The 12662-nt window shown below is 52.4% G+C and overlaps 1 protein-coding gene across 1 annotated transcript in view; it reads left to right on the forward strand.

Moving 5' to 3' along the window:
- The window catches only part of Spats2 (spermatogenesis associated serine rich 2), a 71706-nt gene extending 70469 nt beyond the window's left edge, over positions 1-1237 (forward strand). Inside the window, 1 exon segment of the mRNA XM_051160326.1 lies at positions 905-1237. Coding sequence (XP_051016283.1) covers positions 905-1237 — 333 coding nt within the window.
- The last annotated feature ends 11425 nt before the right edge of the window (positions 1238-12662 follow it).

Genomic DNA, 12662 nt, shown 5'->3' on the forward strand with positions numbered 1-12662 from the left:
TAACCTGGCGTTTATACTGAGCGTGTCAGGGGGAAGTGATACCCGGTTGTTGGCATCTCAGTGCCCACAGCTCACTGCACTGCCCTCCTCTCTGAACCCCATTCCATACCTATTTTTGCATCCATCCAGTCTCCGTTAGTTCCCGAGAAAGCATGGTTTTCCAAAGCACCACAGGCTGAGACTTCCTGTTGCCCCAGACAGCTGACTTCAGTTTGTTGTCGGTTGTACTGTCTGGTAATTAGTCACACTGGGAGTTGTGCACCCATCTCAGGGTGGACAGGCAGTTCAAGTGGCAGGTTAACCCCCATGCATCTGAAAGCTCCAAGACTTGAGAAACCCAGTCTGAGTGGATCAGGGGACGAAACAGTGAACTTGGTATGGGTGGGCGCAGCCTGGAGAGCTGCGGAGACGCGGGTTGAAGGAGAAGCCCGAGAGCACTCCCAGGCTGTTGATGACTCCTCAGAACTGATGGAGCACTGAAACTGGGTGACAGCAGGGCGGTCCTGTGAGCCTCCTGGCTGACCATGAAAGGTGCGCTAACTGTTGCGAGGCGTAACCTGCAGCCCATACCCACAGCGTAGCCCACAGCCCAGCGCTCATTTTATTAGGCCAGGTGTGCATCTCTTTCCAGATGGCTTAGGATCAGCCTGTGCAGATGTGTGTGCAGCGCAGCACTTGTCTGATTTTGAGCTTGTAACATTCTTCAGTGTTCACTTTCTCCCTGTGCGCATTTAAGGGACGGAAACCCCCCTTCAGTAGAGAAGACCTAGGCATGGGAGGCAGGAAAAGATGAGCGGAAGGCAGATTGGTTAGGAAAGGATGACGAGGTCGGGTTGCCCGGTGGCATTAGCTCCGTCAGGCACCATCATGACGCACCATGAACGCTGTATTTTTTTATCTACAGGTATTTTCAGGCAACAGGAGAGGAGGACAAGGCTACAGGCCACAAAGCCGAAAGACCGCTGACCCCACTGACCCAGGGCAGCATGACAGTGCGGGTCGCGACCCCACAGGCCAAGGGCGGCAGGACAAAAACAGCTCTCGGTATTCATCCAGGTCCAGGTATCAGACCACTCCCCCTCAGGCCCCAGGGAACGCTAGCCAATGGAGCCAGGCTTGCTCTGCAGGGACCAATGGAACTGGAGCCAGTGTGGAGCCTAGCACCAAGCCTTCCTTCAGAAAGGCGCTCCCGCAGCGCAAACCACGGACCTCCCAGCCTGCAGCTGTAAACTCCTGAGCGCATTCCAGTCGGCCTCTCTCCTGTTGCATCCATTTTGCTCTCATAACTGGACATTAGGAAATGTATACTTAGGTTTAATAACAAAGAGAAATTTATGCATATCACTTTGGGCCATCCTAAATATTTTTGGTTTCTTCTCATTATTTGTTGAGAGGAAGCTGTTCTCCCTTGGCCTTTCCTAGTGATACAGATTGACTCTGCTTGGTCCTTTTCACCAGGAACCAGGGCAGCTATGGCCAGTTTTCCCAAGGGTAAGCAACCTTCTTCCCAGCGACGTGTCTTCCATCTGCCCGCAGAGGCCTTACTCAGCAAGCCCACCACAGAGGCTGCCTCAGGAGGAGGAGTGCCAGCACCACGCCCGCCACGTCCCATTCAGAGCAGACGCCGCAGGTGCCAGGTTCCCACAGTGTGAGCAGGGGCAGCAGCGAGGGGGTTTGTACAATACTGAGTTACGCAGACAAGGAAAGCAATGCTCGTCTGTGAAGGCCTAGGAGACACTTGAGCGTCTGCTGCCTGGGATGTGCCTGAGATCTGACACTCAAGTCAGGGTTTCAGTCCCGTGCTTGGCACCAAACCTTAACCTGCAATTTCTTCCAAATGCCCAAAGCCTTGTTTCCTCTAACCTTAGGCTGCAGCCTGGTCTAAGGAACTCTATGGAAAAGTAGCATTTTAAGTTTTTTAAAAGAAAAAAATGGTTTTGTTTGTTTCTGTGTTTCGAGGTTTTTGTTGTTCTTTCTTCCTGAATCCTGTTAGGATCCAAGTTTATAGTAATATAATTAGTGTTTATCTAAGGTTGCTTGTCACAGTTGTGCAGTCATCTTCATAAGGGAATAAATAAAAATAACTGCACCAATGATCCAGTGTCCCACAGCAGCCGTGGCTTCATTGTCTCTCTGGGCCCTGTGGGTAGCGTCACTCGGACCGCTTGTTCTGTGCTCAAGCCAGGACGGCTGGCTCCCAGCCCGTGTGTCCACTGCTGCTGAGTTTAGAAACAGATTCAAATGTGAAAACAGGGTGAGTAAATGCAGCTGTGCCTTGTGGGAAAGGAGCCTTAGCTAGGGAAGGGTGGCGTTCAGAGGAGGACGTCGTGGATGAGGAACCCCGCAGCTGCTAACTGCTCTCCCAGGCAGCTGAAGGTCAAATTGGTGCCCTCGCCCCATTTCCCTGCCCTTTGACAGGTTTTACTGAATGTAGCCATGTAATTGAGATCCTGCGTGTGGCAGATGGTGGCACTGGTGCCAGATGCATCCCACTGCTCCACACTGTCTGTGATGCGATTAAAGCTGCATTCTGGGTAAGCCACCAGAGCTGAGGACACTGGAGAGGGAGGTACTGAGAGCAGTACTGACGTTTAGCCAAGAAAAGAGCAGTCATGAGGACCATGGAAACCATTTCCAAGGGGCTGACCACCATAGGCCTCCGGGGCTCAGGGAAAAGCCTGCCTTTCCTGACAGGAACCCTGAAGGGCTAAGAGGTCGTCCCTCCCTAATTTTATTTCCTTTTTCATAAAAAATATTATATTGTTTGGGTCCCTACTTTTTAGCCACATTGAAATTTTACCTTTTGGGGAGCTGAAGAGATGGCTCAGTGGGCAAGAGCACTGGCTGCTCTTCCCGAGGTCCTGGGTTCAATTCCCAGCAACCACATGGTGGCTCACAGCCATCTATAATGAGATCTGATACCCTCTTCTGGCCTGCAGGTATACATGTACACAGAATATTCATATGAATAAATAAATCTTTAATAAAAGAAAAAAGAAGAAATTTTACATTTTTGTTGGTTTTTCTTTCTTTTTTTAAAGATTTGTTTATTATGTATACAGCATTCTGCCTGCATGTACACCTGCATGCCAGAAAAGGACACCAGATCTTATCATAGATGGTTGTGAGCCATCATGTGGTTGCTGGGAATCAAAATCATGACCTCTGGAAGAGCAGCCAGTGCTCTTTACCTCTGAGCCATCTCTCCAGCCCATTTTGGTGGGTTTTTTTGAGACAGGGTTTCTCTGTGTAGCCTTGGCTGTCCTTGACTCGCTTTGTAGGCCAAGGTGGCCTCGAACTCACAGAGATCCGCCTGCCTCTGCCTCCCGAGTGCTGAGATTAAAGATGTGCGCCACCACTGCCCAGCCCTGTTACAGTTTTTTAATTTAAGTGTGGGTGTCGGGGTGTGTGTTGTGCACACATGCATGCAGGTGTTCCAGAAGGCTGGCAGAGGGCGTCAGACTTCACCCCACCTGGAGCTGGAGTTACAGGAGTTGCAAGTTGCCTGGTATGAGAGCTAGAGAGAGTGAACTCCTAACCTCCGAGCCATCTCTGCAGCTCCCTAACCTCTGAGCCATGTCTGCAGCTCCCTGCCCCACCCCCACCTTTGGTTTTGAAAGAGGGTCTCTCACTGGCCTGGAGCTAGTACTAGGATAGCTGGCCAGTGAGGGGGTGTGGGGAGAGAGATCTGTCTGATTCTTACCTTCCAGGTGCTGCTATTTCAGGTGTGAGCCACTATGCCTGAATTTTTCACTTGAGTTCTGGGATCTAATTCAAGCCCTTGTACTTAATGACAGAGCTATCTCCTGAACCATTCTAGAACTTCTTGTTTGGTTGGTTGGTTTAGTTTGGTTTTCAAGACACTGTTTCTTTGTATAACAGAACCCTGGCTGGCCTAGACTCGCTCTGTAGACCAGGCTGGCCTCGAACTCACACTGGTCTGCCTGCTTCTGCCTCCCAGGTGCTGGAATTAAAGATGTGCGCCACCACAGCCAGCCATTCTAAAACTTTTTAAAGGACAAACATTGAAATAACTGTTTTTCTTCCTTTTGTATAACTGGTAATCATGTTATGCCTATGTTTACACAAACTTTTTTTTTTCTGATTACCTTTGCTTTTTAACTATTTTGATTTTAAGAAAAAGCATAAAAGCCAGCTTGTTGGGGTACACCTTTAATCTCACCGCTGGGAAGCAGGTGGCGCTCTTGTGAGCGAGCTCAAGGCCATAGTGAGTCTAGCACAGCCAGAGCCGCTTAGTGAAACCCTGTGTCAAAAAAAAAACCAAAACAAAAAAAGAAGAGGAAAAAAAGGAAAGAAGAAAGAAGGAAAAAGAAAAAGCGTTAAGCCAAGCCTGGTAGCCTGACACGGTAATGCCAGTACTTAGGAAGGGCAGAAGTTCAAGGCTACAGAAGACCCTGTAGTTTCCATCTACCACGTCAAGACTAGCCTGGTCATTATAATGAGACCTGTCTCAGAAACAACAAACAAAAATTTAAATAAATTAAACCATATGTAGGTGTTAGGGTTTTTTTTGGCGGGGGGAGTATAGATTTGTGTATGTACTCAGGTATACTCACACATGTAGGGGCCAGAGGTCAGCCTTAGGTGATAATCTTCAGGGGCCATTCATCTTGGGTTTTGGCACAGGTCTCTCAATATAACTAAACTCTGAATGGAACTCTGTGTAAATCCAGGTGGCTTTGAGTTCTTAGAAACCTGCTTGCCTCTGCTTCCTGAGTGTTGGGAGTAAAAGTGGGTGTTTCCACACGACCTGCTTTAGTTATCTTTATCTCCCCTCAGCTATAGCTTAGCCTCTGTACAAGCACTCACGCTTCAGTGGTGAGGGTGTGCACTGGGCCACACTTCAGTGGTGAGGGTGTGCACCTGGGCCACACTTCAGTGGTGAGGGTGTGCACTGGACCACACTTCAGTGGTGAGGGTGTGCACTGGGCCACACTTCAGTGGTGAGGGTGTGCACCTGGGCCACACTTCAGTGGTGAGGGTGTGCACTGGACCACACTTCAGTGGTGAGGGTGTGCACCTGGGCCACACTTCAGTGGTGAGGGTGTGCACTGGACCACACTTCAGTGGTGAGGGTGTGCACTGGGCCACACTTCAGTGGTGAGGGTGTGCACTGGGCCACACTTCAGTGGTGAGGGTGTGCACTGGGCCACACTTCAGTGGTGAGGGTGTGCACTGGGCCACACTTCAGTGGTGAGGGTGTGCACTGGGCCACACTTCAGTGGTGAGGGTGTGCACTGGACCACACTTCAGTGGTGAGGGTGTGCACCTGGGCCACACTTCAGTGGTGAGGGTGTGCACTGGACCACACTTCAGTGGTGAGGGTGTGCACTGGGCCACACTTCAGTGGTGAGGGTGTGCACCTGGGCCACACTTCAGTGGTGAGGGTGTGCACTGGGCCACACTTCAGTGGTGAGGGTGTGCACTGGGCCACACTTCAGTGGTGAGGGTGTGCACTGGACCACACTTCAGTGGTGAGGGTGTGCACTGGACCACACTTCAGTGGTGAGGGTGTGCACTGGACCACACTTCAGTGGTGAGGGTGTGCACTGGACCACACTTCAGTGGTGAGGGTGTGCACTGGCCACACTTCAGTGGTGAGGGTGTGCACTGGACCACACTTCAGTGGTGAGGGTGTGCACTGGACCACACTTCAGTGGTGAGGGTGTGCACTGGACCACACTTCAGTGGTGAGGGTGTGCACTGGACCACACTTCAGTGGTGAGGGTGGTGAGGGTGTGCACTGGACCACACTTCAGTGGTGAGGGTGTGCACTGGCCACACTTCAGTGGTGAGGGTGTGCACTGGACCACACTTCAGTGGTGAGGGTGTGCACTGGACCACACTTCAGTGGTGAGGGTGTGCACTGGACCACACTTCAGTGGTGAGGGTGTGCACTGGACCACACTTCAGTGGTGAGGGTGTGCACTGGACCACACTTCAGTGGTGAGGGTGTGCACTGGACCACACTTCAGTGGTGAGGGTGTGCACTGGACCACACTTCAGTGGTGAGGGTGTGCACTGGCCACACTTCAGTGGTGAGGGTGTGCACTGGGCCACACTTCAGTGGTGAGGGTGTGCACTGGGCCACACTTCAGTGGTGAGGGTGTGCACTGGGCCACACTTCAGTGGTGAGGGTGTGCACTGGACCACACTTCAGTGGTGAGGGTGTGCACTGGACCACACTTCAGTGGTGAGGGTGTGCACTGGGCCACACTTCAGTGGTAGGGTGTGCACTGGGCCACACTTCAGTGGTGAGGGTGTGCACTGGGACCACACTTCAGTGGTGAGGGTGTGCACTGGACCACACTTCAGTGGTGAGGGTGTGCACTGGACCACACTTCAGTGGTGAGGGTGTGCACTGGACCACACTTCAGTGGTGAGGGTGTGCACTGGACCACACTTCAGTGGTGAGGGTGTGCACTGGACCACACTTCAGTGGTGAGGGTGTGCACTGGGCCACACTTCAGTGGTGAGGGTGTGCACTGGGCCACACTTCAGTGGTGAGGGTGTGCACTGGGCCACACTTCAGTGGTGAGGGTGTGCACTGGGCCACACTTCAGTGGTGAGGGTGTCACTGGGCCACACTTCAGTGGTGAGGGTGTGCACTGGGCCACACTTCAGTGGTGAGGGTGTTGCACTGGGCCACACTTCAGTGGTGAGGGTGTGCACTGGGCCACACTTCAGTGGTGAGGGTGTGCACTGGCCACACTTCAGTGGTGAGGGTGCACTGGACCACACTTCAGTGGTGAGGGTGTGCACTGGACCACACTTCAGTGGTGAGGGTGTGCGCTGGGCCACACTTCAGTGGTGAGGGTGTGCGCTGGGCCACACTTCAGTGGTGAGGGTGTGCACTGGGCCACACTTCAGTGGTGAGGGTGTGCACTGGGCCACACTTCAGTGGTGAGGGTGTGCACTGGGCCACACTTCAGTGGTGAGGGTGTGCACTGGGCCACACTTCAGTGGTGAGGGTGTGCACTGGGCCACACTTCAGTGGTGAGGGTGTGCACTGGGCCACACTTCAGTGGTGAGGGTGTGCACTGGGCCACACTTCAGTGGTGAGGGTGTGCACTGGGCCACACTTCAGTGGTGAGGGTGTGCACTGGCCACACTTCAGTGGTGAGGGTGTGCACTGGGCCACACTTCAGTGGTGAGGGTGTGCACTGGGACCACACTTCAGTGGTGAGGGTGTGCACTGGGCCACACTTCAGTGGTGAGGGTGTGCACTGGACCACACTTCAGTGGTGAGGGTGTGCACTGGACCACACTTCAGTGGTGAGGGTGTGCACTGGACCACACTTCAGTGGTGAGGGTGTGCACTGGACCACACTTCAGTGGTGAGGGTGTGCACCTGGACCACACTTCAGTGGTGAGGGTGTGCACCTGGGCCACACTTCAGTGGTGAGGGTGTGCACCTGGGCCACACTTCAGTGGTGAGGGTGTGCACCTGGGCCACACTTCAGTGGTGAGGGTGTGCACTGGACCACTGTCACTAGTAGAGATATCAGCTCAGCACAGCGACACGGGCCCATAATCTTAACACTTGGAAGGCTGAAGCAGGAGGATTACAAGTTTGATGTCAGCATGGGCCTCACAGCAGTAAATTGTCTCAAAAAAGAAGTCTATCAAGAACTACATGATTGGGGCTGGAGAGATGGCTCAGAGGTTTAAGAGCACTGTCTGCTCTTCCTAAGGTCCTGAGTTCAATTCCCAGCAACCACATGATGGCTCACTACCATCTACAACGAGATCTGGTGCACTCTGGCATGCAGGTGTACATGCAGGCAGAACACTGTATACGTAATAGATAAATAACTCTTTAAAAAACTACATGATTGCTGGAGGTGGTGGCGCACACCTGTAACCCCAACACTTGGGAGGCAGAGGCAGGCATATCTCTGAGTTCGAGGCCAGCCTGGTCTACAGAGTGAGGCCGGGGCTGCACAGAGAAACCCTGTCTTGGGGGAAAAAATAAAACAAAATGATTCTATTTCTAGTCACTCGTCCTACAGATGTGTCCTCAGAAGTGGGAAATGGTTTCTGTATCATTGAGTGTTTGTTGTAGCGATGCTTATAAATTAAAGCAAACCACCTACACACACCATGAAAAACGTCACCAGGAACTGGCCAGCCTCATAACATCAAGTTCATACGGTGGATACTGTGTCGCCATAGGAAGAAGGATGTGTAGGTGAACTCACAAATCTTGGCATGCTTGAGGTGCCTGGGACCCTGTGTTAGCAGAGGCGCTGTGTAGAGCAGTGTACTCACATTGCCTCCCGGGAAGGGACCAGCAATCCAGAGTGATCTGCTTTCCATTGTGTCTGCATTGTTGGGGCTTTTCTTTAAACAAAGCAAATGCTCTCAGTGGCAGCTCAGTCAGTGAAGTGCTTACCTTGCAAGAATAAAGACCTGGGTTTAATCCCCAGAACCCATAGCCAGGTGTGAGAGAGTTGAGGCAAACATGTAGGGGGACCCCAGAGGTTCGCTGGCCAGCCTCCCCTACTTGGCAAGTTCCAGGCCAGTGAGAGACCTTGTCTCAAAAACCAAGGAAGTGAGGGGGGGGGCCGCTGGAGAGATGGCTCAGCGTTAAGAGCACTGGCCGCTCTTCCAGAGGTCCTGAGTTCAATTCCCAGCAACCAAATGGTGGCTCATAACCATCTATAACAAACAAGGAAGCTAGGGAGTAGCACTTGAGGTTGACCTCTGGCCTCCACATGTATGTGTGTGCTCGCGCGCGCACGCACACACACAGCCTCAGTCCCAGATTCCCATGTAGCTGATAAGCTGGTTGGTTCAGGGGCTGGAGTTGAGGCTCAGTGGTAGAGAGGAGGGTGGGAGACAGCTGAGACACACAGAAGGCTCGCAGGTGAAGCACTGGGTCTCACCGGGGCTACACCTGTGGGTGTTTTGGGGCGAGGACACAGTCTTGTGACTATGTAAGGGGAAGAGGAAGCTGCCCCTCGGTGAGGACTGCTGTCTGTAGCTGTGTGCTATCTAACGCAGGGCCTGCTGGGAGGCCACTGTTCTGTTACCCTTCAGTCAGAGAGTTCAGGGAGCTAATGATGCCGGTGTTCTGGGGAGTGGGCTGTAAAATACAAAGCTTGGCACATTGGATACCTCCTGTGTCCCAGGCATCCCACCGAGCTCTGAAGACAAGAGAATGGCGTCACCTTTCCCCCCAACCAGCAAAACCCTGCCTGGCAGCCAGGAGGCTTGAGTGGAGAGTCTGAACTTGTTTCTTACTCTGTGTCATAGCTTGGTAGCTGCCCTCGGAGCAGGTGCTGCTGAACAGCACCCTGGGGCCTCAGTTGGCCTATGACAAACTGAATGCCCGCTTACTGATCTTTGGCTTCTGTCCCCCAACCCCCACCCCCAGCCCCCACCCCTTGCCTTCCTAAAAAGCCTCTGACAGGCTTCCCTGCCTTCAGTCTTGCTTAATCAAAAGGAAATCAGGAACATCACATTCCCCCCTACAGTAGGGTGGGCTTTGGCCCAGCCTTCAGGGCTGTGTGAGTGGGGCGGCCAGGGAACAGCCCCCAGAGCCTGCAGGAGTGACTCTCAGGTCTAACTCCCCACGGGAAAGTCAAGGAATGTTATTTCCACAAGGGTGATGAGGGAACTTCATGATGAGGAGGAAAGCCTACCCGAAGATGCTCTGGATGAGGACACTCACCCACCATCGTCAGTGCAGCGGCTCTGCCCACCCGCCCCTTCGCTGCCGTCAAAACAGCAGGAACAAGTGCCGCCCACTCCCGACGCCTCAAGCAAACCTCAGGTCTCCTTCTGTGTCTCTTCAGCTTTAACCCGACTTAGGCTTTCTCTCTAACCAGACTTTAAACAGACCTTTTGGCTGATGCACAGCACAGAATTTGGGGAGATGGGCTACAAGTCAAGGCCTTACCCAGGGCTGTCTTTGCGGGGCAGTCTGTGTTCTCACTCTGGAGGCATGGCAGGCGCGAACTGCTATCAGCTTGGCCAAACCCTGCGTTCAATTGCGTAGTCACTGATCTGAATTAGGTTCCTCTATATCATATACCTTCTAGGAGTCTTTGTTGAAAACTAACTTGGCTTCCCCTCTAGCTAAGCCCCTCCCCCTCCGGTTAAGAGAAGGAATGCTCTAAAATCAGCCAAAGCCTGGCTAAGACCTGCGGTCTCAAGGACTTCCCGTGTTGGTGCGGTGGGATGTGGGGCCTTCCCCTGAGTCCGTGTCCTTGGTCTCAGCACCACCTGACACATGGTCTCAACGTAGCCCAGGCTGGCCTCAAATTCTCAACATTTGAGAGGGTCATTTTGAGCTTTTTGGTCCTCCTACTGGGGTTATATGGGTCCACCATATCCAGTATTATGTGATGTGGTACTGGGGGTGGAAAGCAGAGATTCCACTTGCAAAGCAACTTAGTTACCTCCCCTCCCTTACAACAAACAGTCTTCATAAGGATCATGTTACAAAGGAAGGGACCCTGCACCACACCCCAGGTCCAACTAGAGTTGGAACCCTTACTCTTCCCACTGTCCCACCTCAGGAGCAAGAACAGTGCCCACGGCTGCATTGGTAAACCAGGATCTATCCATCCCAGGGACCTCCTGAAAGAGGTTGAAGAGAGTGGGCAGAGAGGAGGAGCCCTGGGCCACGTTCCTCCTCGACAGCCACCTGTTACCACCCCCTGCACACAATGTCTGACTCCGCCTGCACTCTGGGGCTTGGTGGGGGAGGGGGGCTTGCTCCATCTTTTGTGCGTTGAACAGTTTTTTCTTTGCTCTGCTCTGCTCTCTCTCTCCTTGTTCCTTTTTGTAGATAACACTCCCACGGGCCTCCCACGGCAGCTCCAAAATGCAGCCTCCTGAGTTTCTTCTTGTTGACAAAGGTTTTGAGCTGTCTCTGAGTAGGGCTCCCCCTCAGCTTTAGCCCCTCCCCCCAAACCTTCCAAGCAGGGCCCAGAATAAGTTCAGGGTTAGGGAAAAGAAGGGAGAAAGATTTCACTGAGGAAACAGCGCAGTGGCCTGGTGCTCTGTTCCATTTCCAACACCTCAACCTCCTCACCAGCTCCTGACCGCAGCTCCCTGTCCCTTCAGTGCATCCTGTATTGTAGGGATGGTGGAAGAAGCCTGGCGGGGAGTCAATAACTAAAAGCCAAGGTAACCGATCCTGAGCCAAGCAGATCTGAGAGGCTGCTGTAGCTGGGAACACGTCCCAAGGAATGGTTCAAACAAGACAGACTATAGGGAAAGACCCGCCACTCCTTACATGTACATAGATGAATGAGACGTGCAAACATCCTTCCCAATAGTCACAACACTGGGCATGGTGGCGCACACCTTGAATCCCAGCACTTGCGAGGCAGAGGCAGGGGGATCTCTGACCAGTACATACCCAGGCTTACCAACACAGCGGCACAGGCCTGGTGCTAATATAAGCTGTGTGTCTGTCACCTCATTGGTTCAGTGTTTTCACCTGCATATAGGCAGTTGGAAACAGGAACAGCTTCTAAATGTTAGGATTAACAGGGGCGTCTGAGTAAAGCCCGAGCACAGTGCTTGCCTCAGTCAACGCAAGCTCTTGGGATGCCCATTCCGCCCTTTGGCCTCCTCATAGGAATGACTTGTACCAGTTGGACCTGACTTGGTGACCAGTGCTGTGGGCCTCAGCTGCACTGGAGGCAGGTACTGGATTCTGGGGGAGACTGTCAGGAATGGAACCACGAGGCCGGGCGGTGATGGTGCACGCCTTTAATCCCAGCACTTGAGAGGCAGAGGCAGGTGGATCACTATGAGTTCTGGGCCAGCCTGGTCTACAAAAGTGAGTCCAGGACAGCCAAGGCTACACAGAGAAACCCTGTCTTGAAAAAGAAAAAGAAAAGGGAATGGAACCCTGGCTTTGTCCTCCTCCTTCCCCACTTCCCTCTCTCTTTTCTTCCACGTTCCTTCCTTCCTTCCTTCCTTCCTTCCTTCCTTCCTTCCTTTCCCTTCCCCCTTTATGAAATGATTACCCTGGCCACTTCTCAAGATTCCTCTGAGACTCAAAAATCAGACAATAAATCAACCACATACTGTTTTGAGTATACATGGCCCATTATTTCTCCTTCAGAACCCCCAGAGGTGGTTGGTGTCATTTCTCTTCCATAGATAAAGAGAACTGAGTCACAAGCACGTTACTAAGTTGCCTTTAAAAACAAAAACAAAAACAAAAAACAAACAACAACAACAAAACAAGCAAACAAACTCGCGGACAGCAAGTGGCAGAGCGGTACTTAAACCTAGCTACCCCAGAGGGTGGGTGCTTTCAACCACAGTCTCACTGTGGCTTAAAGTGAGCTAAAATAAAATTTAAATTAAAAAAAAAAAGAAAGAAAGAAAGAAAGAAAGAAAGAAAAAAGAATGCTGACTAGCCCACCTGGAAAGAAAGAAGCAAGGACTGGAAAAGTTATTCTTTAGCCCTGGCCCATCAGGAGTCGGGGGCCAGGGGAGGGGGCATGACTTGCGGACCTTTTAGGCTGGCCTCGGCTCCTGGGTGCTGGATTCCAGGAAGCAGCCCACCGAGGGGGAGGGGACCGTCTCCTCCCTTTCTTCCTAAAGGGCCTGCTCATTTAAATACAGGTGCCTTGAGCTTAGGCTTTGCTGGCTGCTGACGGGTAGTTGGA

Source organism: Acomys russatus, chromosome 17 (genome assembly GCF_903995435.1).
Source record: "Acomys russatus chromosome 17, mAcoRus1.1, whole genome shotgun sequence".
Lineage (NCBI taxonomy): Eukaryota > Metazoa > Chordata > Mammalia > Rodentia > Muridae > Acomys > Acomys russatus.